At 46.3% G+C, this 27,155-nt stretch overlaps 2 protein-coding genes across 3 annotated transcripts in view; both read left to right on the top strand.

Moving 5' to 3' along the window:
• The window catches only part of prss16 (serine protease 16), a 6,965-nt gene extending 2,601 nt beyond the window's left edge, over positions 1–4,364 (top strand). Inside the window, exons 4-13 of the mRNA XM_079354233.1 lie at positions 1–94; positions 940–1,063; positions 1,191–1,268; positions 1,417–1,464; positions 1,558–1,677; positions 1,846–2,010; positions 2,752–2,893; positions 2,988–3,167; positions 3,254–3,408; positions 4,077–4,364. The exon at positions 1–94 is cut by the window's left edge and continues 36 nt beyond it. Of these exons, the coding sequence (XP_079210359.1) occupies positions 1–94; positions 940–1,063; positions 1,191–1,268; positions 1,417–1,464; positions 1,558–1,677; positions 1,846–2,010; positions 2,752–2,893; positions 2,988–3,167; positions 3,254–3,408; positions 4,077–4,142 (1,172 nt within the window). The 3' untranslated portion in view covers positions 4,143–4,364. The remainder of the gene's footprint in view (positions 95–939; positions 1,064–1,190; positions 1,269–1,416; positions 1,465–1,557; positions 1,678–1,845; positions 2,011–2,751; positions 2,894–2,987; positions 3,168–3,253; positions 3,409–4,076) is intronic.
• A 13,013-nt stretch (positions 4,365–17,377) lies between these two features.
• meis3 (myeloid ecotropic viral integration site 3) lies at positions 17,378–27,155 on the top strand. 2 transcript variants are annotated; one of them, XM_079353633.1, is made up of 13 exons: positions 17,378–17,845; positions 18,149–18,254; positions 21,686–21,825; positions 22,115–22,289; positions 22,381–22,431; positions 22,523–22,573; positions 22,653–22,802; positions 22,968–23,076; positions 24,021–24,166; positions 24,721–24,797; positions 25,591–25,649; positions 25,748–25,834; positions 25,935–27,155. In XM_079353633.1, exons 2-13 carry the CDS (start codon positions 18,243–18,245, stop codon positions 26,129–26,131), a joined length of 1,254 nt encoding a protein of 417 aa, XP_079209759.1. In that variant the 5' UTR covers positions 17,378–17,845; positions 18,149–18,242; the 3' UTR covers positions 26,132–27,155. The 2 variants fall into 2 exon arrangements, with proteins under 2 accessions (XP_079209759.1, XP_079209760.1); XM_079353634.1 differs by lacking the exons at positions 17,378–17,845; positions 18,149–18,254 and having other exon boundaries at positions 21,739–21,825; positions 22,144–22,289.

Genomic DNA, 27,155 nt, shown 5'->3' with positions numbered 1-27,155 from the left:
TCTTACTGGCTGTGGAGCATCGTTTCTATGGCGACAGCATCAACCCAGATGGCCTGAAAACCAAGAATCTGGTTCACCTGAGCAGCCAGCAGGCGTGAGTGTCGGCTCACCACCTGTGTGTGTGTGTGTGTGTGTGTGTGCAGGCGTGTCCCTCCTCCTGTTCCTGTATTCCTTCTGTCTTCTGTAGTTTATTCTGAAGTGTTTTCTTCCCCCTTTGTTTATTTCCTCCCACTTTTTTACTCACCTGTGTCTTGTTGTTGCTTCCATTTGTCTTCATGCTGCATCCATGTGTTCCTCGGAGGGTCCCCGTGTCCGAGTTGGGAAGTCGTTCTTCCGACTTCAGTTTGTTCACGTGCTATAATTTCTAAAAGCTGCAATGTGGTGACAACAACAAACAACAACCAGCGTGGACACCTGTAACAAGTTATCTTTGAGCACAAAACTGGGAATGAACAAAACGTTTCTTAACATTAACTAATCATCTTTGTCCTCCATGGGACGAAGAATTTGACGTCAACTCTGCACTTAATTCTTTCCAGTTTTTGCTCCCACTTTAGCAGGTGTTCATCTACATTTTCCAACTTGGAGATTCGTTTTTCCCAATGTTTCCAACGCCACTTGAATGCACCGTTGCTCCTTCTGTTTGCCTTCCTCTGACCTGTCAGTGGTGTCTTTATGGATTTGTTTCACCTCGTGGTTTCCCTGCACGTTCTGACCTTCGACCTTTGTTTTTGTTTTATGTCTTTTGAGATATAACTCAGGGTCATTCTGTGTGTGGATCCTCCCCCTTTTTGTTCAGTCTTTCCCTCTGACATAGTGTTTGAATGGAAGTGAAAGAAACGTTGTGTTATTGCGTTTATTTACGTCTTTGCATCGGTGAAAAGACTGAACGTACGACCTGTGTTTGAAACCATGACAGACTGTGTGTTTTGCATCCAGGCTCGCTGACTTGGCCGTTTTCCACGAGTTCATCAGCCACAGTTTTAATCTGAGCCTCACGAACACTTGGATCAGCTTTGGAGGCTCGTACTCTGGAGCTCTGTCGTCCTGGTTCAGAGGAAAGGTGAACCATAGGAAGCATTTCGTTAAAGACCCTGACATGTGATCCTTAAGTTGGAGAGTCAAAGGTCCTGATTCTTTGTAATGTATACACATGTAATAATGATATTTCTGTCTCTCTTCCTTTGTAGTTTCCTCACCTCGTGTTTGGAGCTGTGGCCTCGTCGGCTCCTGTCGAGGCCAGGTTGGACTTCTCTGCCTACAGCAACGTACGCTGGAACAGTCCACGATCACAGAATTAGTCCAACACCAGAGTCATAGCAAGGACCTTCAAAGTCCCTATAAGTTATGGGCATCATGCCCCTCCCCCCACTAACAATCTAACAGTCTTTCTCTCACGTGTGCGTTTTGTTTCAGGCTGCAGGCTTGAGTCTGACAAATGAAGCCGTCGGTGGTTCGGAGAAGGTGAGAAGTCAGCCGCCTGTTTGTGCATCGAATGACTGATCACGCCACTCGTCTGTCTCGTGTTAACGTCTCGCTCATCTTCTCCTCTTGTAGTGTCTGTCCGCCGTGCAGAGAGCGTTCGCAGCGCTGGAAGCTGCACTGATGTCCGGTAATGTGAGCCAAGTGTCCGCAGACTTCGGCTGCTGTCAGGTGCCGAAAGATCGGAACGATCAGGTGAGCCTATAGGCCAGGGGTGTCCGAAACGCGGCTCGGGGGCCATTTGCAGCACATTGAGTTGGCCCGAGGCCTCATTCAGATGGCATTTTTTTATTTTTATTTCTCATGTTAGCGAGGACTGAAAGATAGTCATAAAAAAACACACATACTTCATTTCTCCTTCAGGTGGAGCTGGTGCAAAACCTGGCCGACATCGTCTTGGGAACAGTTCAGTACAATGAGGAAGGGGTGCTCATGACTATTAACAAGCTCTGCGGTGTAATGACCAATCACGGCAAGGCAACCGAGGAGGCGATGGAGCCGTATAACCGCCTCGTTAAACTGGCACAGGTATGAAATCCAAACACTCGCTGACACTGACGGCGTTGTGCTGCCGGGCGCCGCACCTCCAGAAGTTTATCCACATAAATTCTTCCAAAGATAACCGGGATTACAGAGACGTCATACGAAACGTTTTGTCCACACAAGGGCGCCAAAACCAATGCAAAGAGTTGCTTTAAATGTTCTAACGGGATGATACCCTTTAATGTTTTCGCCTTCTACGTCTGATGGTAGCTCAGTCTGTAGGGACTTGGGGGTTGGGGGTCACCGGTTCAAGTCCCGGTGCGAACCAAAGCAAGTATGAACGATCGGTTGAGTTTCTGGAGCGGTTTCAGGTCACTTCCTGAGTACTGCACAGGTGACCTTGAGCCAGGCACTGAACCCCCACCAGCTCAGGAGCAGCCCCCCCTCACCCTGCAGCTCTCCACCAATGCATGACCACACATCCTGTTTGTGTGTTTGTTAATATCAGGCGATTAATGAAGCGTTACGTTTTGAACAAACAGACATTAAAAGAAGACGGCGGCCATCCTTTTCTTTTTCTCGACCAACCCAATTTAAGTTTTGCACAGACCTTACCTGGACCTGCTTGTGGTTCCCCAGTTGCAGGTCTGCATGATAACCACAAGATGTCACTGTAGAGTCACGCCCATGAGGTTTCTCTTGTTCATCATGCAGTCAGGGGGAGAGGCTTCACACGCTGTGTTTGTGTGATGTGTGTTGGTTTGTTCTTTTGTGCGACCTCTGCAGATCTACCGCTCGACCTTTGAGGAGCCGTGTCTGGACGTCTCCCATGAGACGGCCGTGAGGGACCTGATGAACACGTCTCTGCTCTCGAGCAGGAGGGGGGAGAGAGCGTGGATCTACCAGACCTGCTCTGAGTTTGGCTTCTGTACCGATCACATACGCACACACAGCTACAAATACGCTGTTCTATTAACCCTGCGTCACCATGACAACCTTTTACATTGTGTGTGTGTGTGTAGATCAGACTTGTGAGGACGCCACTTGCCCGTTTTCTGGGATGGTGACCCTGAAGACCCTGACTGACGTCTGCTCAACAGTGTTTTCCATTTCCCAGCATGCCCTGCCTGCACACGTCGCCTTCACAAACACGTACTTTGGAGGGAGAAACCCGCCAACACACAGAGTCCTGTATGTGAACGGTGCGTCACCAGGAGCAGCCATTAAGACCATCCTTCTTTTTACTGTGAACAAACTGACTTGTGCATTGATGTCCTGACTGCCTCAGGTGGCGTGGACCCGTGGAGGGAGCTGTCAGTGGTCGGAGACAGGACGGAGGGGGGCGAAGAAGCTCAGACCGTGTTCATTAAGGACACGGCTCACTGTGCCGACATGTCGAGCAGCAGAGTCACAGACCGCTGGACGCTCAGGAAGGCCAGAGAGGTAGAGGACGCAATCCTTCATTATATTTCATGATCCGCACGCCACATGATTAGATAATCAAGACGTCAATAATATGGAACAAAGAAAAGTCGCCCTACTGGTCATGTTCTGGAGCTTTCTGCCACAAAGTCTGCTGGGTGTCCTTCTGACCACTAAAGCATGACGTGAGGCCTCGTGCACACGCAAGCCGACCTTTTTGAACACGTAGTCTTTTTTCTTACTCGAGCTGCTTTAGGTCACTGAAAACGCACCTTTGGGAAAACTCCTCCCACTGACTCTGTTTGATGCGTTTCTGTGTCGACGGTTTCTCTTCAGTATGACGTCATCGCGTTGATATGAGATCACCGCGATGGCAGACGGAAACCAAACTAGCGCTGGTGCTAACGTCGCGACCTCGACTTCTTGCACGTACACACACATTTAATCTCCCGCTGTGTTGACCAGCTGAGACGCCTGAATGGACACAAACTGTCACTGCGAGACAAACGCCACTTTAGGCCCTAAGACACTAAACACATTTTTACTGAAGTGTAAAAACTGGAAATGCTGATGAACCGTTTTAAGTCTCGTCATGAAACCATTTATTCCTATGATGTAGCAAACATACCTGATGCTGTTTGGTTGCCTCACTGAGCGTTTGTTTTGTCCTCCATCTTTGGTCCTGTCAGGAGATAAAGACGCACGTGTCCAGCTGGCTGAGGATGGCCGCCGCCAAGGAGTCGAATCGAGAATAAAAAAAGACAGTGATCATTTTATAACCTGATCATTTCTTATCAGGCTTCCTTCAGACTGATAAGCAGCGGGTTAATAAGCGTGGGTTCCTGACTGCTCTGCTTCATCATCGTCCTCATCTTTCCTCCATTTCCTGTCCGAGGACCTTCCTGTTCTCCAACCTGCTTCCTCTCCATCCATCCATCCATCCATAAACGTCCCACAGCTGCCTCAGCGTTTGTGTGACTCGAAGAAGACTTTTGTTTATCTAAGGTCGTCTTCAAACAAACTCCTGAGAAGTCCAGAGTGAGCTGCATGTGTGAATTTTTCACCCCGACTTGACTCAGAAGTTGAAAACGTCCGTGTGAAATAGGAGGTTGCGATCATGGATGATGACCATGTTATCAACAGGTGAGCTCGCTGTGCGTGTAGTGAAGCAGACTCTGCTCAGTTTGATATTTCCAATCACACATATCAACTCCCACAAAGCTTCAGATCTGCAGAATCTTTGGACATTTCCAAGAAGCATCTAAAAACTCACCTGAGACAAGCCGTCATCATGTAACCCTTCCCCTTCATGTAATTACTCTTTTTCATCTTTTTAATTTTACCTTGTCCGTCTCTGTGAACTATTTATGTTGCAATTCTGACTTTTTCCATTTGTGAAGCACCTTGTACCCAAGAGCTTTAAAAGTGCTTTATTTTTTAATATTTTTTAATTGAATATACTTTATTGATGTTTTGGTTTTTTTTCGTCTGTATCGCTTGCGCATATTTTAACAACTGAAGGCAGGTCTCGATTAGAGGCCATGATGGATTTAGTATTGATTAATAGATTTAAAATGTGGAGAAAAAGCTGCAAGAGCCCCGCCCCCTCGTATACGTCCCGGCCGTGCAGCAGCTCAGCGTGTGCTCAATGTATTTGTTTAATATCCGTACTTTGAGCACATTTGCATATTCTTTCTGGTGTAAATCTACAATTTAGTTCTCTTTCCATCTCTGGTTTGCACGAGTTTTTTTCTTTTGTAAAAATAATGATCTGCACAGGTCCGACATTAAGGGCGCGAGGTTATTTCATCACTAAAGTCAATAAAAGTCTGGGGAATTAATCAAAGTTTAACACTGCTTAGAGTAGATGAACTTTCATTCTATTTACTTTATGTCGCTTCTGTGTGTGGCTATTACGTCATCACATGATACCATGTGTGTGCTTTACATTATTTACAGATGCCATAACCTCGTAGTGCCACAAGGGGGCGTTGTTGCTGCATGTGTGTCCGACATATTTGTTGTTCTTCTGAACGCTGTTCGTCAGATCTGTTGTTTCCACTGCAGACACACTAACCTGTTTGTCTTAATAAAGTCAGGAAATACTTTTTAGTTTGAGCTTTTAAACTCTTCAGTAAAATATTCTTTTAATAATTTAGTGTTTTGTTGATCAGCTGATGTGTCGTGGCCTTCTGTAAAAGTGAGAGAAATCATTAAGACGTGGAGAGTTTGACGAAGCACCAGTTGTCCCAATGCCATCTGTTTCTACACCGACTGCTTAGTGTGTGTGTGTGTGTGTGTGTGTGTGTGTGTGTGTGTGTGTGTGTGTGTGTGTGTGAGAGAGAGAGAGAGAGTGAGTGAGTGTGTGGGTGACCTTCTCGGTAGGGGGTCAAAAGTGGGAGGTCACGACCCCTTTGACCCTGTGGGAGTGGAGATCATCAATCAACTAGGGGCTGGACCGAGCAGCAGGAGGGGAAACACACACAAACACACACACCTAAATACTGTAACACACACACACACACACACACACACACCAAATGCACCGTGGAAACAAACAAATTTAGAAAAAATACAAACTAACACTTCTTTCTATCTGATAGGATGAATACAGATGATGTTCTGTTGTTGTGAACTGATGATAAACTCATATCAAACATTTATTTTAAATTTCAGCTGAAACACACACACACACACACACACACACACACACACACACACACACACACATATCAACACAATCACATGCCTACAGCTCTCTCAGGCCCTTGCTTCCAGCCAAGTAGGCCGTGTGTGTGTGTGTGTGTGTGTGTGTGTGTGTGTGTGTGTGTGTGTGTGTGTGCATGTTTTGTGTGATAACACACAAGCTTTCTTTTTCATGTAAGGCTCACAGATGCTATCACACACACACACACACACGCACACACACCCTCAGCTCAGGACTAAGAGGGAAATAAAGTGACTAAACCGTCCACACTTTTTTACTGCAGTGACGTCATTTCATATGGTTTGTAACATCTCATTACTTTGCTTTAGTAAACAAGCACACACACACACACACACACACACACACACACACACACACACACACACACACACACACACACACACACAGAGCCAGGATCAGGGTTATCAGGGTGCACTTCCAGAGCGACAGGGCATACTTTTTCTCTCTCTCTCTCTCTCCTCCCCCTCCTCCTCTTGCAGCCTGTCCTGTTGATCAATGAGGAAGTTCTTGGGCCTCAACTATTAATCAGAGCCTATCGGCTATCTGTCTGCAGAGCCAACCAATCATGGCCCTCTGACAGCTGGGCCATGAAAAATGTGGCCCGGGTGGATGCAGGCGAGGCTGTGGGGGTTGGAGGGTGATGGTGGTCGGGTCGAGGCGGAGAGGAGGAGGGAGGTGAAGGAGCACTCTATCTGAACCGAGTCAGGTCACGACTGCACAGCGGCACTCCAGGTTGATTTTTTTAACATTTGTTTTTTTTTAAATACATCATTTATTTTAACTAGGAGGACGTATTGAGATCTTTTTATTTTGGAGGGGAGGGGAGGGGGGGTCATGACACAACACAAGTCAAAAAACGGATTAATTGATAATTATAAACTCTTAAACATTCATGAATACAAATCCTGTATTTGCACATTCAGTCGCTTACCCTTCAAGCTCAGGTGAGGACGATTCTTTCAGCCAATCAACAGACTGCCGTGTGTCAACAACCAACCTTTAGGGTCGGATCAGTACGCTTGGCCCCGCAAGAGAAGGTTAGCATCAATTCCCAACTTCTGACAGTGGAAACGCCAATAAATGCAAACTGAACGGAAACAGACCTCGGACCACTCGGTGGATTTAGAGCTCAGGTTTCCAGGTGTCGTAAGAAGTGATTAACCGTGCACAGCATGTCCAGTCTGTTTTCACATGCACAGCAACTAGTCTCCATCATGGCTTTCACACTTGCAGAAGTCTCCTGATAAGCTAAAGATGGGAGGAGCCCCTGGTATTTTATCCAAGTGAGCGGATGTGAGAACTCAGCAGGATATTCGCCCGAGAATTTCCCTCGAGCCGTTGGGAAGCGGGAGTGGCGTTAATATTCTGTTACTGCCAGGCGAGTGTACTGTATCCACACGACTGCTACGATCTCCTCCGTGCACGGACTGAAACTTCTTCATCACGTTTTCTTTTCGTCAGTTGGATGTTGTCATTCTGTAAAACTACTAAGCATTGATATAGACTGGTGTAGTTTTGAGTCCTAAAACCAGGAAGTGAGTTAGCATTTTAGCGCCGTGGTTCTAACCTCTGAAAGTCAATGTGGGTTTTGAATGTGTTTGTGTTTAGACGCCTGAAATAAGGTCTGTGGTTAACACAAGCTGAAGAGATGTTGATGTTTTGTTAGACGAGATAAACTACGTTAGCTAAGACCCCATTTGTGAATTTTAAAGTTTTTACGCGAACTTTAAACGGCGGTTGCTAACGAGTAGCTAACTGAAACTACAGTGGTTGTTGCAGACATTAAACGTCATCACGCTGGGAACTCTCTCCCTAATCCTCCTTACAGCCTCGAGTCATGTTTTTCAGAGCTCTTGTAAATATTAGGTTAATAAATTTATTAAGCTAACGTTTAGCTAGCTTGTCAAATCCACTGATTAGATTGATGAAGCATAACGGTCGTGACGTCATTATAAACCGACAGCGGTGTACTTAGCTTGTAGCATAACGTTAGCTTTTTACTTCTCTCGGCTGCATTAACTCTTCAAACTTCATATAAATGATGTTGATCTGTAAAGATTATCAGCTGAACTAAACAGCTACGTGTCAGAAACGTGTGTTTGACACAGAGCTTATTTTCTGCAATGATCCAAAATCCAATGCAAAAATCCCAGAGGCGAATTTTCGAAGGAACCACCGGCGCCATTTTTTCGGGATGACCTACAAAAATACGACATTACTACACCAGTCTATGAAGGCAAAAATTCCTTCGTCTGCATCGTTCATTTTACGTAACGTCGTACCTCAGGAGACCCCGCCCCCTCCCTCATGTCTGACAGGGATTAGTCTCCAGCTGTGTGGGAACAAGCAGGTCAGGAGAATCTCCAGAGCAATGTTCCTGAAGTTATCTCGATATTTTCAGAACTGTATGCGTGCAGGGCGATGTTTATACAAAGAAGAAACCTCCCAAAAAAAAGCAGTTACACTCGCACGGGACCAATCAGTGAAGAGTTACCACTTTGTCCACAAGAGGCGCCAAAATCGACCAAACTGAAAGGTCTTACTGAGGAACTCGTACTATTTCTGTGGCTCTTTCTGTGTAAAAAAAATACGTTTTTCAATTCTATTCACTAAGCGAATTGTTATTCTTCCCCGGGGAGACATCAGAGCCACACGGAGGGTGAAACACAGGAACAGCACCTTGTGAAGTAAACTGAAACTCTAACGTTAAATGATACAATACGTAAAGTAAACATAGATATAAGTGGACAGAGATTGGACGAACAGCAGGAGATATTATCCATTTAAAGATGACACAGACTTACAGTAGAATCAACACTTTTTAAAACAATTTTTAATCCCTTTTATTATAAAAGAAAATACTGGACATTTACTCCCTGATTCACCTCACAGAAGAGAAAAAAAAATCTTTTAAAAGCAAAGAATAAATAGAAAAAGTAAACGTTTATTCATGTGTTTTATTCGTATGTTTGATTAATCGTCATATTTTCTTTTCCGGTTCAGATATTGAGACGTTCTTCATGCACTCGCGTCATCTCAGACAAACACAGTGAGCAGCAGAAAGCCGGCTCCTTGGCGCGTTGTTGATCTGACGTTCAGCAGCCCGGCCTCTCCTCACACCTCAGAGCTTCATCAACACACCACCATCCCTCTTCTGCATAATCACCATGCTCACACTCATCCATTCACATCTTATTGCCATGATTAGATTACATCTAATGCTATTACACTGCTCCCATCTCTCCTCCTCACTCCACCTCTCTCTCCCTCATCATGGATTTCTTGCAGATCTTATTAGTGTGTGATGCGGACCAGGTCTCCCACTTTGGATTTATGAACCCTCAGACTCCTCTCCTTTAATCTCCACCTCTCTCCTCCGCCTCCGCTCGCTTCCTGCATCTGTCCATCTATCATTCCCAGGGTTGGCTTGGGCGGAAGAGTATTAATCCCTCCATCCCATCTCTCACTCTTCTGGACAGATGAGGAGGTGGAGGAGGGAGACGAGGGTGAGGATGGGAGGAGGAGGAGGGGGGATAAAGGGTAGAGGACCTCAGATTACTTTTCATAATATTTCGGTAGCATTGTATATCTGTGTGTGTGTGTGTGTGTGTGTGTGTGTGTGGGGAGGGTTATGAGAAATGTATGCAGATTTACTAGACGATAGGTCACTGCTTCAACAGGTAGGTTGCTTCAAAGCTGAGCGTGTGGGAGCAATAAATGCAGATCTGATTGTAAAGAAAACGTAGAGAAGGAGGGAGTATATGTGTGTTTGCATCTCAATGCAGTGTGTGTGTGTGTGTGTGTACGTGTGTGTGTGTATACGTGTGTGTGTGCGTGTGCCTAGTATAAGGTAGATGCAAAAATGTTCTTACATGCAAAGTCGGCTGTTTTCTGCAGAAAGGCGTCTCTGTGTTGAAGTCTGTGCACACCATGAGGTTGAAAACTGCCCTGGATATTTAGAGAGCTGAAGCACAAACAAGCTTTCTTCAATGTTTACAATAAATAGCTGCAAGAGGGTTAACATATTCTGCTGTAAGATTTGAAATGAGTGCATAAATATTTTAGTAGATACAGAAGATTTGCTGCGAGATCAGGGGTGTCCAAAACTTTTTGTCTGGGGGACAAAATCGTCGTGTTAGAATCGCCACAGGTTGTTTTTTTATATTTTAAATAATATTGTAAGGAACTTTTTTTAAATTTTGACCTCTTAAAAAATAACAAACGCACAGTGACAAACTGCAGTGAGAAACTATTGTGTTCTAATTTTATTAGACAGGATTTGTACATCATAATCAAAAGGTTCACAAAAGAAACCCTTTAATAAAAAGACAATTAATACTTTGACTTTATCTGTTTATTTTTCTCTGAATCAAGTCTGTAACGTGGTTAATGTTTGTAAAATCGTTCTGTATGTAGCTCAGGTTATTAAAGGGTTAAACAACAGTCTGCTTGTTTGCAAACATTATGCAAAGGTTCATCTTTCAGCCCTCGCTAACATGGAAAAGAAAAATAACTAAATATGTCATCTGATTCTTCGACTGAGGTCCCCCAGGCCGGACTCTGGACCCCCCCTGTTCAAGATAAACTAAAGCTACTGGACGAGCATGTGAGGGCTGATTACACTGACTTTAACGTTTTGTTCAACATGTTAATAATCTAAATGTTTTAGATTCATCCTCACCAACAATCTGCGTCGACAAAGTGACTCCTCCCCCCCCAATTTAAAGTCAAAAAGCGACGATGTGACGTGCACCTGTGGATGGATTAGACCCCGCTCGGGGCTTCTGGACTATTTAAAGTGAAGAAATATATGTTGTGTGTTGTTGGCTCCTCCCCCTGTTGCTGAAGTGAACTCACACGCTCAGCTCAAAGTAGAAACCAACTATAACAGGTTGCTAGCCGTTTTCACACATGTGCAAAACTCCTGAAAATGTCCTGACATTTTCGTCATGAGCCAAATGTGTGAAAACAAACGTAGGCATTTTTCATCCTGGCCTTTATTCTTCCAGCCTCCCGGTCAAATCTCCACCAGAAGCCGTGTGAGCCGAGATGTGAACGCAGGACGTGATGTGAGCGAGTGCCGCTTTGTCCTTTTCATTCGTCTATTCTGTGAATACGTCCAAATACCCGTTATGTTGAAAGCAAACACTGTCTTCATTATGTCGTCTCCCGTCTGGGTATGTTGTAAACACTGAGAGGGACATCAATGGCGTCCTCATTTCATCATGTCTCGTCTCACTTCCTGTCTGACGGGGATCATCGACGGTGAGGGCCGTGGGAAAGAACAACAAAGTCAAACATTTTTGAAAAACTGTGCCCACCTCGGTGAAAACTAAAAACAAAAGAGGGTCTCAGAGAGGCGGATCAGACACTCACATATTCACTGTTCGAGACGCGCCATGATCAAAATGTGAAACTGAGATTTAAATGAAATACTGTGACGTACAGCATCGGAGTCATTATTGGTGTGGAGAGTTTGTCCGGTCTCTAGACCACTTCTTGAAGGTCTTGGTCTCAGAATCAAATACATATTTACTCGCTCGTGTCTCTGTCTCAGACTGGGTGGACTCTGGATTTTACAGTCACTGATTGGCTGTTTTTCCAGATCATTACTTAAAACATTAAAACAACAGGGGCGCCGATAGCTCAGCGGCAGCGACAGCGCGCGTACCATGTTGCGAGGCCTCGCTCCTCGCGCGGGCGGCCCGGGTTCGCGTCCGGCCTGTGGCCACTTTCCCGCATGTCTCTCCCCACTCTCTCCCCCTTTCCGACTCTATCCACTGTCCTCTATCAATAAAGGCAAAAGGCCAAAAACAAATCTTAAAAAAAAAAAAAAAAACATTAAAACAACAAATAACTCATTTGTAGTTTGCTGTTTATCCACCGGTAATGATCTCAGTGAGTGACACGCCCTCTACACACAAGATGAGGATTTCGCTCAGGTCTCGAGTATGTCGTAGTCTCGGTTAGTGTGGCCTTGACTACAACACCATCCCGCATCAGGTGCGACCTCGCGGAGATAATAAAATATTTTACATCAGACGTTTTGCATCAGAGCTAATCTTTAAGAATTGTTTTGTTTCTGAAACCAGAGACAGTATCGGCCTCTATTCCGGCCTGATAATGCAACATCAGATCCAGTATTGGACAAGAACTTCTGGCATGAAAACATGACCATATATGGAAACTCAGCACTCTGCTGCTGATTGGACTGAGTGCAGCTGCAGCCTGTTTGAAAACACCTGTGCATCGTCTTATATGACAAACCTGATGAAGCCATGCAGGTGATAGATGTGCATGAGGGGAATCATCTCATCTGCTGTCAGCATGAAATTATCAGCGATACCAAGAAAGTGCAAAAGGACAAACAAACAAAAACTGTTTGGCTCTATCAGAGAGAATAATCAAAGTGTGACACCGGGGGTACTTGGTGTCCATACTCTGGCCAGATGCAGCATTGCGGTTCCAACAAGGTTTCAGCTTCCTTTGCTAATGTTGACATCTGTGAGAAAAACAAACACACACACACAGAAAAACAAATAGCAGCTATGTTCAACAGAATCCAATAAGCTCTGGGAAATCAATCGGAGTGATCAGGACACTTAATGAGTGCAGTCACTGCTGGCTCTGATTCTCCCAAAAGCAAAGAAAAGAAATAAACTGTTGACCATTCGTCAATTTGAAGCCTTCCCCCCCCTTCCTCCCCTCACAATCCCCCCGCCCCCCCATCCAAGCCCTTGCAGTGACAGGTAGATTAAGGGGTGTGATCGATGCCCCTCTCTGTGTCTCCCTCTCTCCAACCCCACCTCCCCCCCTTTACCTCTCCCCTCCATCCCTCATGGCGGCTGGTGTAATTGCGGCTGCGTGGGGCTGGCAGAAGGAGCCTCCATCCATCTCCTTAACAACAAACAGTCGCAAGGACGGATGGCGCTGCGCTCCCCAGTTAATCTCCATCTATAAGAGGGGGGTGGGGGTGGGGGGTGGAGGGATGCGGTCGGAGAAGAAGAAAATAACAGAAGGGGGAAAGAAAGGTAGTGTTGGCTTACCATAAACAAAAAGAAATTAAAGGGGGAAAGCGGAGAGGAAGGGAGGGTGGAGAGCAGGACGTTAGGCCCAAACAGGTAAGGGGGAGGTGGGGGGGTGGGGGGGTGAGGAGGGGGGAGGAGAGGGAAACTGGAAAGAAAGTTTGCAAACAGGCTGCAGAGGCAGATAAGCGTGGATTTGTGTGCCAGAAGAAAGCAGCAAAGATGGAGGCAGGGGGTGAAAAAGTACGTCTACGTGTCCAGACGTCCCAGAAACTGGAGAGGCATAGGCTCATAAAAATGCACTCTGCACCCCTTACATGCCCCCCCCACACACACACACACACACACACACACTACTTTTACCCCTCTCTGTTTCATTCCCTCGCCCTCTCTTTTCCTCCATCACCCCGCTCCCTCGCTCTCATGCATGCAGGCGGCGGAGGACTGCAGCTCTCTGATGTTTTGGGGTTGCCTGCGTGCGGTTTCTCCAGAGGTCACGGCAGCCATATTTCCTTAATGGCGGAGTCACCGAAGTCAACAAGGCTGAGTGGCCTCTCACCTCCCGACAGCTCGGTCTCTGGCAGAGTCAAGAAAACTGGAGTCAGCAGCAAGATGATGGCGACAGCCGCTTACAGAGGTTGCTGGTTTTTTTACCTCACAGATGATTGTGGCATCGTTTAGATTCTGTTAATAAAACATGTAACAAGTAACAAACATAAATACATATTTCACTGTCTGAATGTAAATATTTTAAAGGTTTTAAATATGTATTCCACAGGAGAAAAAGATATATTATACAGTTCAACAGCGTTGGTTAATTTCCTCCAGATCCACTTTTTAAGATCCTGGTTGAAACTGTCTTTAGGTCCTGACAGAAATTAATAACTCAGGTTCTCTGAAAAAGGAACAAAGTAAATCCATCATCTGTATCAGTTTGTAAGTCTGTAAAAACTTCAACCAATGTCTGCCACGAGGTACCAATCTGATCAACCAATCACAGCCGAGCTCTGCCGAGTGTGAGGTGGTGAGGCACGTACATGTGCAGTTATTTTCCAGTCGAGTGACCATCTCGTCTTCGTTACAGATCTTTTTATGTTTCATAACCGCATTTGATTACAAAGACGTGTGCAGGAGTCTAGAGTCCTCATCTCAGCTCCACCTGAACTTCCACGACCTGGCCCCTTCCACCTGGTGTGTGTGTGTGTGTGTGGGGGGGGGGGACCCCAGGTCTGCTGTTATGAACATTCACATGCTCGTCTGTGGCCTCGGTGGCTGCGGAGGAGCGAGCGCTTGAGCCTTGACAGGGAGTGACAAATAACTGCAGCAGCCTTGACATGCAGAATGGTCCCACAGTGAACCTGCCTGATGGATATTCAGCTGCGTGCTGCATTCTGTTTGTCACAGGAGCGCTGCACAGAAGGAGAGAATCGGCTGAATTCACCTGGAAATGTCGATTAAAGCAAAACATGCAAGCATACTGATTTAAGATTAGAAAATATTAGCTACATGTAACATGTAACAACAACAACCTTTAAAAATCTTCACCCATGTTTGTCAACTAGCTTCAGGACCCTCCGCCAACTCCTTCATGCAAGCTCCCAACCCCACATTTAAAGTATGGTACTGTTCGACCAATCACGTTTCTTTATCTATGTTTTAAAGATCTTGTCGCTCGTTCTTGGACTGAACAGCTGAGGAGACACACGAACTGTTCAGGTGGTCCAAAACATGCGACAGAATAAAGAACCGGATCAAACCTAACATGTTTAAAAAGCGCTTCACAGACTTCTAGACACGCTTTTTTTTTCTTCACACGTTCACAACTATCTGTCACCCTCTTTGGCTCCTGACCCACAACTTTACAACTCATTACAAAATGATGAGAAGGACCATCCTTGTTTACGATGTTCAATTAAACAGACATTTATGCAAAAACGATGCACAGTCTGATGTGGCCTTACGTACCGCTTTAACGAGGGCAAAGCTTTCTGGGGCCCCGTCTAATGGGGGGTCCGCAAAAACATGATCCATCCTAACTTTAAGCAACAATTACCGCAACATATTTAACACCGAAATACTCCCCACAACCTCTTAAAGCAGCAAAATCACACGTTATTTATTGTAGCTGCAGTCTGAAGTCGCCTGTATCGAAATGTAAACCCCCTTACAGGCTTTTGTTTTTGTAATGTTGCTGATGTAAGCGGGTCAGTGGACCGGCACAAAGTCAGGATGCCAGAAAAAGGAGGGAGCTGGTTTGAGCGTTTGACCCCAACAAGAAGTTAACAAACTTATTTGAGCCGATTCCCTGATGGGAGCTAACGTTAGCCAGGAGGCTAGCACTAACAGTACTGATCGAATGTGCATGTGGTGGTTTAAATCATATCCTGTGAGGTCCCATTCCCTGGACCTCTCAGGGGCCGGGCCTGGTTCTGTGTACAAAAACAAATAAAACACAACACAATATAAAAAGCTCCAGCGAACATGGAGCAAGTCTCCGGAAAGCACCGGTGATGTTAAAAGGGGAAATGTTGAGCAACAATAACAAACAGTTAAAAAAGACTTTTACACATTTCTACAGATTGTGACCTTTTCCATAAAAGATTTTTACTCTTATTGTTTCTGACTTGTTTTACTTAATTTTAAATGGTCAATCTGTGATGTCATAAGATACTATCAGACGTTGCTGTCCTGAAAGGGAAATGTGTGAGAATTAAATAAATAAAGGTCCATTAATAGAGTTTAAACAGCATGTGTACATGTTGCAGGTCTTTTAATTACCTCTATAAACAATCACACTTTAAAAATCTTGTTGTTTTTTTACATGCATCTGAGAGTGTCCTGTGGGATAACACACCCTGTGACCTTTCAGCACAGGCCCAACAACATATGTTGTGTTAAAAAAAAAAGTGCTGACATTAACATACGATGTGAAGAAAAGTAGGTGTTTTCCCACACAGACACTAAAGGAGATGTGATAAAAGGGGCAGTTCCTTTCGTGTTTGTGATGTTAATGAGCTTAATCTACATGTTAAGATAATAAACTGTTAGATTAATGATGCAGAATCAAGATTTATGGTCCAAAACAAGCAGTCAGTTTAGGAGTCTTGATGGGAAATAAAGAGGTTTCAGTGCCTGACATTTGTGAATGAGGGTTGAAGGGAATCTAAATCCCTGCAGATATGCATTCTTCAGATGAAGCACACATTTCCAGTGTTAATCCCTTTCATTCAGCCTGTTAACAAAACAAAACAAGCCGGGGATGGTCTTTTCCAGCCCATTGATGCCGCTTCATGCCTGTATTACCGGCTCAGTGTAAGGAGGGGGTTGAGCGCTGTGATCACCCCTGTAGGACACCAGCGCCCTGCAGAGTTAAAAAGCCCCCCAGGCAGCAGGCCCGGCGCAGGGCCCTCACAGACCGCCCCACGGTCAAACTGCATGCCGCCCACGGAGATGCCTGCCCCGGCCCACCGATCCCCGCCAAGCCGTGGCTGATTGAAGTGCAGCCGCCTGTTGGCCCCTCACAGCGGGCCCGGGGTACGAGGAGCGTTTTTAATAATTATGATGTTACCGAGGCGTCATTTACAACTCAACACCGAGGGGTTTGATATTCCACTGACACGTCAAACACTCCCTTTTCTTCCTTCTCGCTGTAGTTCAAATTAAACTTTCTCACATTTTCTGGTTTTGTTTTCTCACTTCTGTCAATCAACAAAAAGAGCCAAAGGGTGGCATTTGGGCCGCGTCAAAAGGGATGAGCTTACAAAGGACGTCCACACAAACAATAAAACACTTTGAAAGCTATTACCAGCCTGTTAGGTTCTTGTCATCCAGCACGCTTCAGCCTTATTTATGATGCAGAGCCTGTATTTGGTCTAAAATGATCCTACATGAACTCTCCTGAAGCTGCACAATGTACAATCTGCACAAACAGCTTTAAATGTACAGAATTGAAAATGCGCAATCTCAGTGTGAAATCAAACCTGTAATCCTCCACTGTGTGAAAGGTTTGCATGTGTGACTCCACTTTTTGCTCGTGTTTTGTCAGGAGTTGAACATACTCAGTATCTCCGTTAGGGTCTTATCACTGATTTGAACCCGAGTTTTCCCGGGATGATAATAGCGCAGCTGCAGCGCGGCTGGGGAGAAAGCAGGGAGGGGTTGAGGAGTGATATCACATCGAAGGAGAGCCGAGATAAAAAACGATTGAAGGGGTCTTCTTCGTCTTCTTCTCTGGTGTTTTGTGTGCGATAAGGAGGAGGAGGGGTAAAGGAGGAAGAGCAGGAGGAGGAGGAGGGAGAGGGCGGGCAAGAGACCCCGTCGCGTTTTGACCCTCCGAAACCTCCCCGCACACCACCACTATCACCACCATCACTCCTCCTCCTCCTTCTTCTTCTCCTCTCCTCGTGAGACTGAAAACACCATCGCTCACTCCCACCCGTGACACTCTCCAGCCTGTCGCCGTATGCTGCGCGGACAGCGAGCGCAAGGAGCCAAAAAGGAAAGGAAGGGACGCTTTTCTGTCTGTCCTCCCACAGCGACGAGCATCCCGACGGCCGCCAGCCCGAACAAGAGGCACACCAGGCGGGGGCGAGGCGCTGCAGGAGCCGCTGCTGCCTTTTAAACCGGGTCTCTGGACGAGTCCGAGCAGGACTGGATACAGCGGATATTTACGTCTCGGTGGAACATTTTACACCGTTTACCGGAGGTTTGTACATTACTCAACATCACCAGCCCGTATAGCATTTAATAGGCTGCGAGCTTTATTAGCGCTGAGTGCATTACAAACCATTACGCGCACGTCATAATCATTATGTTGGAACATAAAAGGGAGATGGGCTCGGAGTAAACACACAGGGGCAGCACGCAGGGCTGACTGCTGTCCATTCTCAGTCTTGTGTGTTTTTTTTTGTGTGTGTGAGTAAAATTCTTGTAAGCTATTTTTTGCAATGTTCGTGTTTGTAACTTTTAGTGCAAACGGCGAAACCAAAATATTGACTTTTATTTCCAGGACCCAAAGGGGGGGCAGAGGAAGGGAGCAGAGCTCGCTGCACTAGCCGAGCCGCGCATCATCCTCTCCGGTGGAGGACTGGCTGTCGAGTCGCATGGAGAAGAGGGTAGGTCTGCACTTTGAAAATGCCTTTATTCATGATGCTCGTGCTTATTAGATCACAACAGGATGGCGGGAGCAGCAGGCATGTTTGAGGGACCGCGAGCTAATTAGAAAGACATCCCGATAGGAGCATGTGGTTGGGAGTCCTCTCTGCACACTGTGGGTTCAGCAGCCATGCAAAACACAAGGCCCTCTGGAAACAGACTAGTGGACTGCACTGGCATGGACTTTAGGGGAAACTACAGAGTCACACAGGAATCCAATTGAATGCTGTAAAAATGTTTCCTATTATAACAAGCCTGCAAATAAACACACAGCAACAACTTCCAAAAGCACCCAGAAATGCCATATTCTTCAAGTGGAGGTGAAGATAAGTTGCAGATGTCTAAAGAGCAACAGTAAAGGCAGAGATAGATAAGATGGATTTATTGTTGCGGAATGTCAGCCAGGCGCTGGAATGGCACATCAGGGTTAGAGTAGGTCATTAAGAGGCGGAGGAGAGGAGAGGAGATGCGGCTCTTCAACTCGGTAAGTAGGTCAGTGTTTTTGCTACAGTGATTCAGAGGCATGGAGATGGAAGGAGGAGAAACAGGCCGAGGCTGACGGGCAGCAGGCGGACTCAGACCTCAGAGGGGAGAGAGGGCAATTAGAGATACACAGCGTGCAGAAAATCAGTGCAGAGTGCACGAGACCGAGATAAACAAATACGTCACGTGGAAAAAAAAAACGTCTTGAAATTAAGATATTTAAAATTAAAAATGCAGTTTGTTAAATGTTTGGTAATTGCATTGTTCGTCTCGGTGGATACTTTTACAGCCACATTTACAAAAAAGAAGCAAGTATGACCCCCTTCAGCTTTCTTATTGTTTTGTGCAGGTGAGATACATGAAGTCTAGTTTCTTAAAGCGATCATTTGAAAAAGAAAATCACATGCGCGCGTGCATGACGCAGTGAAGGCCATGAAAAAGTTCAGTAGTTTTAAATCTTCAACAGGTCTGTTCTGAAATTGTAGAATCTGCTTCCATGCAGGACTGACTTGTTTTTTTGTTTTTTTTAAAAAAACCTCACAACAGTTTGTTCAGACTTTTTCTTGCTTTTTGTTTTTACTCGCAGAAAAAATACGAAACTTCAAAAACAAATTCATGAATTAAAAAAAATAAATTTTAATGAATTATTGATCCAAAATGTTGCAGAGACTGAATCACATTTCACTCTTTCACTTCTGAAGCAAACACACAGAGAAAAATTATAAGTATAAGACAAAAATAAGTATTTGAGCATGCTGATTTAATCACAATAGCGTCAAAAATAACAACTCTTAAAAGAGATTATGGGCGCTCAAAGTTTGACCCGTCGTTCTTGGTTCATTAATTAATTTAAAGCTTTCAGATCACCTGACAGAAAAAACCACAGAGCCTTAAATGTGCTCTGTTTGTGTTTCAGTTTCAGATATTTTAAAGACGTGTTTTTCGTCTCCCCAGCTGAAGCGCGTGTTAGGCCTCGTTACAATAATAATTAAAACTTGCAATGAAAATGTTGTGCTGCCATGTTGAGACCTGTTTGCCGGCTCCGTGACTTTACAAAAAGGGAAAATTCACGGAATTTGTCATCTCGACTTGTGCGCTTTGATCCGCCTGACGCACAGAAACCGGATAGGGGCCGTGCGTAAAGAGAGACGCGCAATCCGATAGCGGTGATTGTGTTAATAGTCGGCCTCCATAAAAACTAGAAGGTGTCCCTCCCGGGCCAGGGCCTCAGAGCAGGTGCTTTCTGTGATCCCGGTGGCCATATGGGCCTTAGAAATACAACAATTTGATAAGCCATTTAGGACAGAGGTTCCCAAAGAGTGGTCCGGGGACCCCCAGCGGTCCGTGCAGAGGACAGGAGGAGGGCAGTGCCTGCACATAAAGGAAATAATTCAGTTTCTCTTGAACTGACAAAGAGATCACATTATAATGAACTTTATTTAATGCAGGCTTTCTTAGTGGATATATCAGATTGGACATTTTGGGAGAGGCAGCTTCAAAAAATAATAAAACAATAAAACCAAAATATGTTTTAGAAATGCAAACATGAAGGAGTCTTTGCTGCCGCCTCCAGTCACACTTCTTTAACCTCTCCTGGCCACACGCCTCGGGTACAGTGTCCACATGCAAAGCAAAATAACACAGGAGTGAAAGGTGTCCCAGGCCAGGCCGGCGAGCAGGTGCTGCGTGTGTGTGATGGTGGTGGTGGCCTCGCACTCTGACTCCCTTCCATCAGCTCTCAGGTTGACAAACAGAGACAGATCTGCAGCCCTGAGCGCAGACAGAAGCTGCAGCCAACAACAAATGAGCTCATAACACAGAGAGGGAAACATGTATATTCATGATGCTGTGTGTGTGCTGCTCTCTCTGCGTGCATGCGTGTGTGATTGTGTCTGAGCGTGCCATATGTGTGTCTGAGGAACGTGTGCGAGCGAGCGGGCCCCAGCGAGGCTGTCACAGCGGGTCGTTGAGGGACGTCTCAGCACGGCTCCTGTCTCGTCTCCTGTGTTCGGGAGGGAGGAGGAGACATTAGCAGGCTCGCCGTTTTCCCTCCCAGGATCTCGTCTCTCTCTCACTTCATTCCTCCCCTCTTCAAATCTGATGGTTTTTTTAAAACATCTCCACTTGCTCTGGATTTGTAACTTTAAATGTCCTTTTTTAAAGGATTTCTAAATACAAACACAGGTTGAATTTTCAGCAGCCTCTTTTTTTCCTACGCAGGGTCGAGGATATATTCACGACTCTATCAAAGTACATTGTGTGAATATTTGTCACAGCAGCAAAGGGCAAAGGTCGGATTCAAACCCACGGCCGCTGCAATGAGGACCACAGCCTCTGTACGTGGGACGCACAACATAACCGCAAAACTATCTGACGCCCCAATAACTCGTTTTGCCCCAAATTCAACTTCTTCCAACTCGCTGAGAGTGAAATTTGTGAAATTAAATGTGTGTCGATATTTTCGTGTTTTTAAAGTATTGAATAAACCACCAATTTATCTGTTGATGACAGGTCGACCTGTTCGAGTACCTTATCAATTCGTATCTGCGATAAAATGCGTGAACATTTGATTTCAAATCTCTTCTTTTGACGAATCATCAAAAAGAATTTCATTTCATAAAAACGACACACAAGCAGAACGGCGGACAGTCGAGGAGGAGCTGCACCAAAAAAGAAGAGAAGAAGAGAAAATTAATTTTCTCTGAAATGTTTCATTCATCATTTCATCAGTTTTTATTCCCCTTCAGCTCATTTTCCTGCACAACTCATAACTGCCACACTAAGCAGTAATAAACATGAGTCGACCTTCAGGTGGAACAGAAACACGCAGCAGCTCACGCTCAGGTCAGAGGTCACAGATGTCCAACGTGTCTCACACAAACTGTCTTTCCCTCTGATTGTGTTTCAGTATGAAGAGCTGGTGCACTACTCAGGGTCGGAGGCCATGTCGGTGGGGGGGTACGGGGACGACGTGAGGCCGTTTCCTCCCCCACAGTACGGACCCGCCATCCCCGACTCCCTCAAACACCACAAAGACCAGATCTACGGGTGTGTGTGTGTGTGTGTGTGTGTTCAGTATGAAACCAGAGATGTGATTTGTGTTCCCTGTGGAAGGCGGCGAACAGTTTCAGTTACATTTGCACTCGAGGCACATCGCAGTTTATGTTTGTGTCATGACCGTGTAAATACACGTGACGTGTTTACAGCCGTCTGGTTCATAAATACACCGTCTGTAAATGTGTCCTGGTTACGCTTTGTCAACTGTTACTGTGTTTATGTATCATATGTTAACTGTATATATATGTGTGTGTGTGTGTGTGTGTGTGTGTGTGCGCAGTCACCCACTGTTTCCACTGCTGGCCTTAGTGTTTGAAAAGTGCGAGCTCGCCACCTGCTCCCCTCGGGACTCCGCCTCCATGTCAGCCGCCTCCCACCTCCCCGGCATGACCAATCACAGCGACGTCTGCTCCTCCGATTCCTTCAACGACGACATTGCAGCGTTTGCGAAGCAGGTGAGTGACAGCTGGGAGAGCCAATCGGAGGGCAGAAGAAGAAGAAGAGGAGAACGAAATTCAACGTCTTTATTGTTGTTGTGTATTTCAGATACGCTCAGAGAAACCCATCTTCTCGTCCAATCCGGAGCTGGACAACTTGGTGAGACGCACACTGATGTCACAGTGAACGCTTTTACACGCACGCACGTTAAACACGTGTTCTGAAGTAATCTGGATTCTTCTCTCCACAGATGATCCAGGCCATCCAGGTGCTCCGCTTTCATTTGCTGGAGTTAGAAAAGGTAAGGTCACAGTGAAGCGCGAGGCCGTCTTCTCCGTCCCCTCAGTGCTCCTTACAAACGGATGAATCTGTTCCTGCAGGTGCACGACTTGTGCGACAACTTCTGCCATCGCTACATCACCTGCCTGAAGGGCAAAATGCCCACAGACCTCATCCTGGACGAGCGGGAGGGCGGCTCCAAGTCGGACATGGAGGACTTCACCGGCTCGTGCTCCAGTCTTTCAGAGCAGGTGAGACCAGCCGCCGCACACGGCGTGCATGAACGCTGTACGAGAGGCTCCAGCTGCGTCTGAACAGTGACGACTCCTTGCTGGGGAATTCCCCGCCTCGCCATCACTCTCCCTCACACCCCCCCCCCCCCCCCCCCCACCCTGTGTGTGCGTCTCTCCCTGCAGAATGCATCGTGGTTAAGGGAGCCAGACGAATGCGCCACCACTCCTCTGGGAACGCCAGGCACCTGCGGCCTGCCTTCACTCAGCGCAGGAGACAACTGCAGCGACACAGGTACGCACACGCTAACGCACACGCTAACGCACACGCTAACGCACACTGATGCAGGGATGCATTCATGGAAACAGAGAAACAAACAGCCCGCAATCCATGCAAAGTGTTTCATAACCAGCGGCGTTAAACAAGCGATACCAGCGCTAATCCTGACATTCTGAGCGTCGTCATGAAATGAATTTTGATTCATCATCATTTTTTTTCTCAAAATAATGAAGCCAAAGGAACGTTTAATCTGATTCAGTCCATCACTCGATCCTTTAAATTGCAGCCGATGTGCTGATGAAGCCAGAAACACATCCACAAACATTTAGAGTCTGAAGTCCGACCCGACCTGCTCTTCTGATTGGACATGTTTCGAGCAGCTTTCTGTCAATCTTCAATCTCTTCAAATCAAAAACGTAGCTTTAATTTGCAACCCAGCTGTGAGACTTCCTGCCTCGAGGTTTGATGTCAATGAATGAAAGTTTTGATTTGATCCAGACGTTTGCACTTTTCATAGTTTGGTTGTTTCGTATTTAAAGAACAGTACAGGACTGTGTGACAAAATGTGAAGACAAAAAATACAAGGCAAAACAGACATGAGCAGACGTATTGATACCTTCTATGTTGATGGTGTTGAAGGGCTGAGTGTGTGTGTGTGTGTGTGTGTGTGTGTGTGTGTGTGTGTTTGGTGTGTGTGTTTAAGATTACTGGAAGGAGAAAATATAGGCAGTAAAATTTAAGGACAAAAAAACTTCCTCAAACCTTCAACTCATCTTCAGGTCATTCTTCTATTTCTATTTGTGGTTGTTCGATTGTTTGATGCAGTACACACACACACACACACACACACACACACACACACACACACACCCCTCGCCCCCCCTCCCCCTCATGTTGTCATCGCCCTCATCAACCCGAAGTGACCCGTTGAGGTTTTTTTTCTCTGTGCACCGTTTCAGGAGACGGTCTGGACGGAGCGATGGCTTCCCCGAGTACAGGCGACGACGACGACTGCGACAGAGACCGGAGGAACAACAAGAAGAGAGGGATCTTCCCCAAAGTGGCCACGAACATCATGAGGGCGTGGCTCTTCCAGCATCTGTCGGTGAGAACGCTCCGTCATGCTCCCAAAGTTCAAACGCTGACAACAAACCATCCTGCAGAGCTGGAACCAGACAAAGAAAGCAGCTTTTTTATACACCTGCTGCGTGAGAGAAGAATTACGCACAGGGGGGATTTAACGTGAGGCAGAACGCCGCCGCCGGAATAGATGGAGAGGGGAACAGGGTGTGTAATGGAGGTCAATTAAATTAAATGAAAAACTGGGGGATTAAGTGATTATGAGAATATGCTGGCTATTGAATAACTGTGGATGGGATAGAAATGGAGTGAGTAATTGTTGCCGAGGTAATTAGCTTCTAAATGAGGCAGGTCAAATGTTGCTTCACTCCAATTATGGCGGAGAAAAAACCAGGAGAGAGAGCGAGCGAGAGAGAGAGAGAGAGCGAGCGAGCGAGCGAGCGAGCGCCGGGTTGAAAAAACTCAAATGGAAGGTCATCGGTTTTCACAGGCAGATTTTTCATTGTTGCTCGATGTTGAAGTCAATTCTCGTCGCCTCACAGATTTACTGACCCCTGATTCTTGTGTGTCCCCTCCCAGCACCCGTACCCGTCTGAGGAGCAGAAGAAGCAGCTGTCACAGGATACGGGACTGACCATCTTACAGGTCAACAACTGGTCAGTGCTCTCCCGGTCGATACGCTAATTCTTGACGTGCAGCTCATCAATAATCAGTTAAACTGTCTTGTTTGAATGCAACGCATCAGCTTTTAATTTAACAACATGCTCGCTGCCACATCAATACCACTTCCACGTCAGAGTCCTGCTGCAGGAATCGACACACTCTGTGTTTTACAACTCACTCATGCTGCATCTTTTTGACCTTATAAATCTTTATCGGAGATGCTTTTTGCACATTAAAATATTGATTGAACGATCGGAGGCACTTTAACGAGACTTCTGGGTTGAGGCCGTAATCTGAATCTGGAGAACTGTTCAGCTAAGCATTTTTTATTCTTCGGCTTCAGCACGGCGAAATCCACTCACTCCAATGTTCATGAAACAGAATTGTAAATCAATAATCAATAATCCGAAGGTTTACTGCTGCTGAACGCCTCGTCGTCTCGCGCCCGTTTCTGCACCTCCTCACAAAGTTCACTTTCTGCCACGTTGGTGAAGAAAGTCACACGAGTACGAACGATAGATGTTTTAATCTTGATAACTCTGGTGTGTGTTTTTTTTTTTTATCTGCGACCCCGCAGCGAGCACACACGGAGCGACGGAATCGATGCAGATCAATCAATTATCACAAGGCGATCAATGCCTGCTCTGCCCTAACGCCGCCCTCTGAAAGGGTTAAGTGGCTGTAAAATGAAAAAAGGTTAATAGTCCCCTGGTCGGCCTCTTTCTCCATTAAAGGTTGGCTTCATGTACCTCTCTCTCTCTCTCTCTCTCGCTCGCCCCACTGCAGGTTCATCAACGCCAGGAGGAGAATAGTTCAGCCCATGATCGACCAGTCAAATCGATCAGGTCGGTGTCTATAAATCTGTCAGCTGGACAGTCGCTATGTAGACAACTCTGTGTGTGTGTGTGTGTCTGATCGTGTGTGTGTGTGTGTCGTCTCCCAGGTCAGGGTGGTCCCTACAGCCCGGAGGGGGCGGCTCTCGGAGGCTACGGCCTGGACGGACAAGCTCACCTGGGGCTTCGAGCAGCAGGTAGATTTACTGACACTGTTGGTTTTGTGACGATGAGGCTGTCGTCCTCCAAGCAGGCGGCTCCGGGTTCAAATCCTTCCTCTCTCCCCCCCCCCACCAGGTCTCCAGGGGATGTCTCTGCAGGGCGACTACCCCGGCGCTCTTCTGTCCCAGTCGGGCTACCCTCCCCACCCCGGACCCTCCCTGCACCCCTACCCTGGACCTCACCCCCACCCCGCCATGCTGCTACACCCGCCTCCACACGCACACCCTGCAGAGCCGCTCCTCGCCCAGGGACTGGATATACACGCACACTAGCTGAGGGAGGGAGTCAGGATGTGTGTGAGGGCATAGTACTGAGAGAGTGTGTGTATGAGAGTGTGTGTGTTGAGATACAAAATGTGTGTGTGTGTGTGTGTGTTTGTGTATGCGTGTGTAATGATGCATACAGAACACTATTTAAAGAAAAAAAGACAAATTGCTCTGAAGGTTTACATTCCCCACTAAAAGACACTGACCTCAATGTAGCTAACACACACACACACACACACACACACACACACACTCAGTGTAGACCCACAGGTTAAAGCCATACCTCTGTCAGAGCAGAAGTGCTTCCTCCTCTCCAAACGTCTCCACTGTGTCCTGTGGGTGAGACACATGCTTTAAACTACACTTCCCATCATGCCTGCTGAACCACAGGAAGGTGGTCGACCACATCGGAGCCACGAACGAAGATTTATCCGCAGACTTTGTTGCAGCACACGGACATTACTGGATGGGACCTGATCCTGTGAACACGCCTTCTTCACTCCTCCTCGTCTTCCTCTCGACACTTTGACTCCGCCCCCCCCCCGTCTCACACACACTTTATTTAAAGCGGATTTTTTAAGTTTTTTTAATTCTATTTTTATATTTATGTGTGCCGCTCCAGGCCGATGCAGCTTGTGGAAATATTAGTGCTCTTCCTCAGCATGAAGCTAAACACGATGAATGACTTCCATTCTGCCTCGCTCTCTTACCACTGACCTCCTTAAGATGCCCACAGGCGTCCCGTACCTTAGATCCTTTCTACACACATTACATGCTCACACATAGCAAAACACAGTACACGAAAGGCACACACACACACACACACACACACACACACACACACACACACACAATCTTCTGTAAGCATTTCTAGAAGCTTTTTTGTCTGTCACCTCAGCGTGTGAGGGGAGCTGCAGCCAAAGGACTCTTGAAACATTCGGCTCCCTCTCCACGCTGCTCGGACTGCTGAAACATTTCTGAAGGATGTTTGAAGATACCGTTAAAGTATTAAAATTGGTTTTTTTTTGTA

Source organism: Symphodus melops (genome assembly GCF_947650265.1).
Source record: "Symphodus melops genome assembly, chromosome: 10".
Lineage (NCBI taxonomy): Eukaryota > Metazoa > Chordata > Actinopteri > Labriformes > Labridae > Symphodus > Symphodus melops.
The sequence above is the reverse complement of the archived record's forward strand: the minus strand, read 5'-3'. Positions and strand labels throughout refer to the sequence as shown.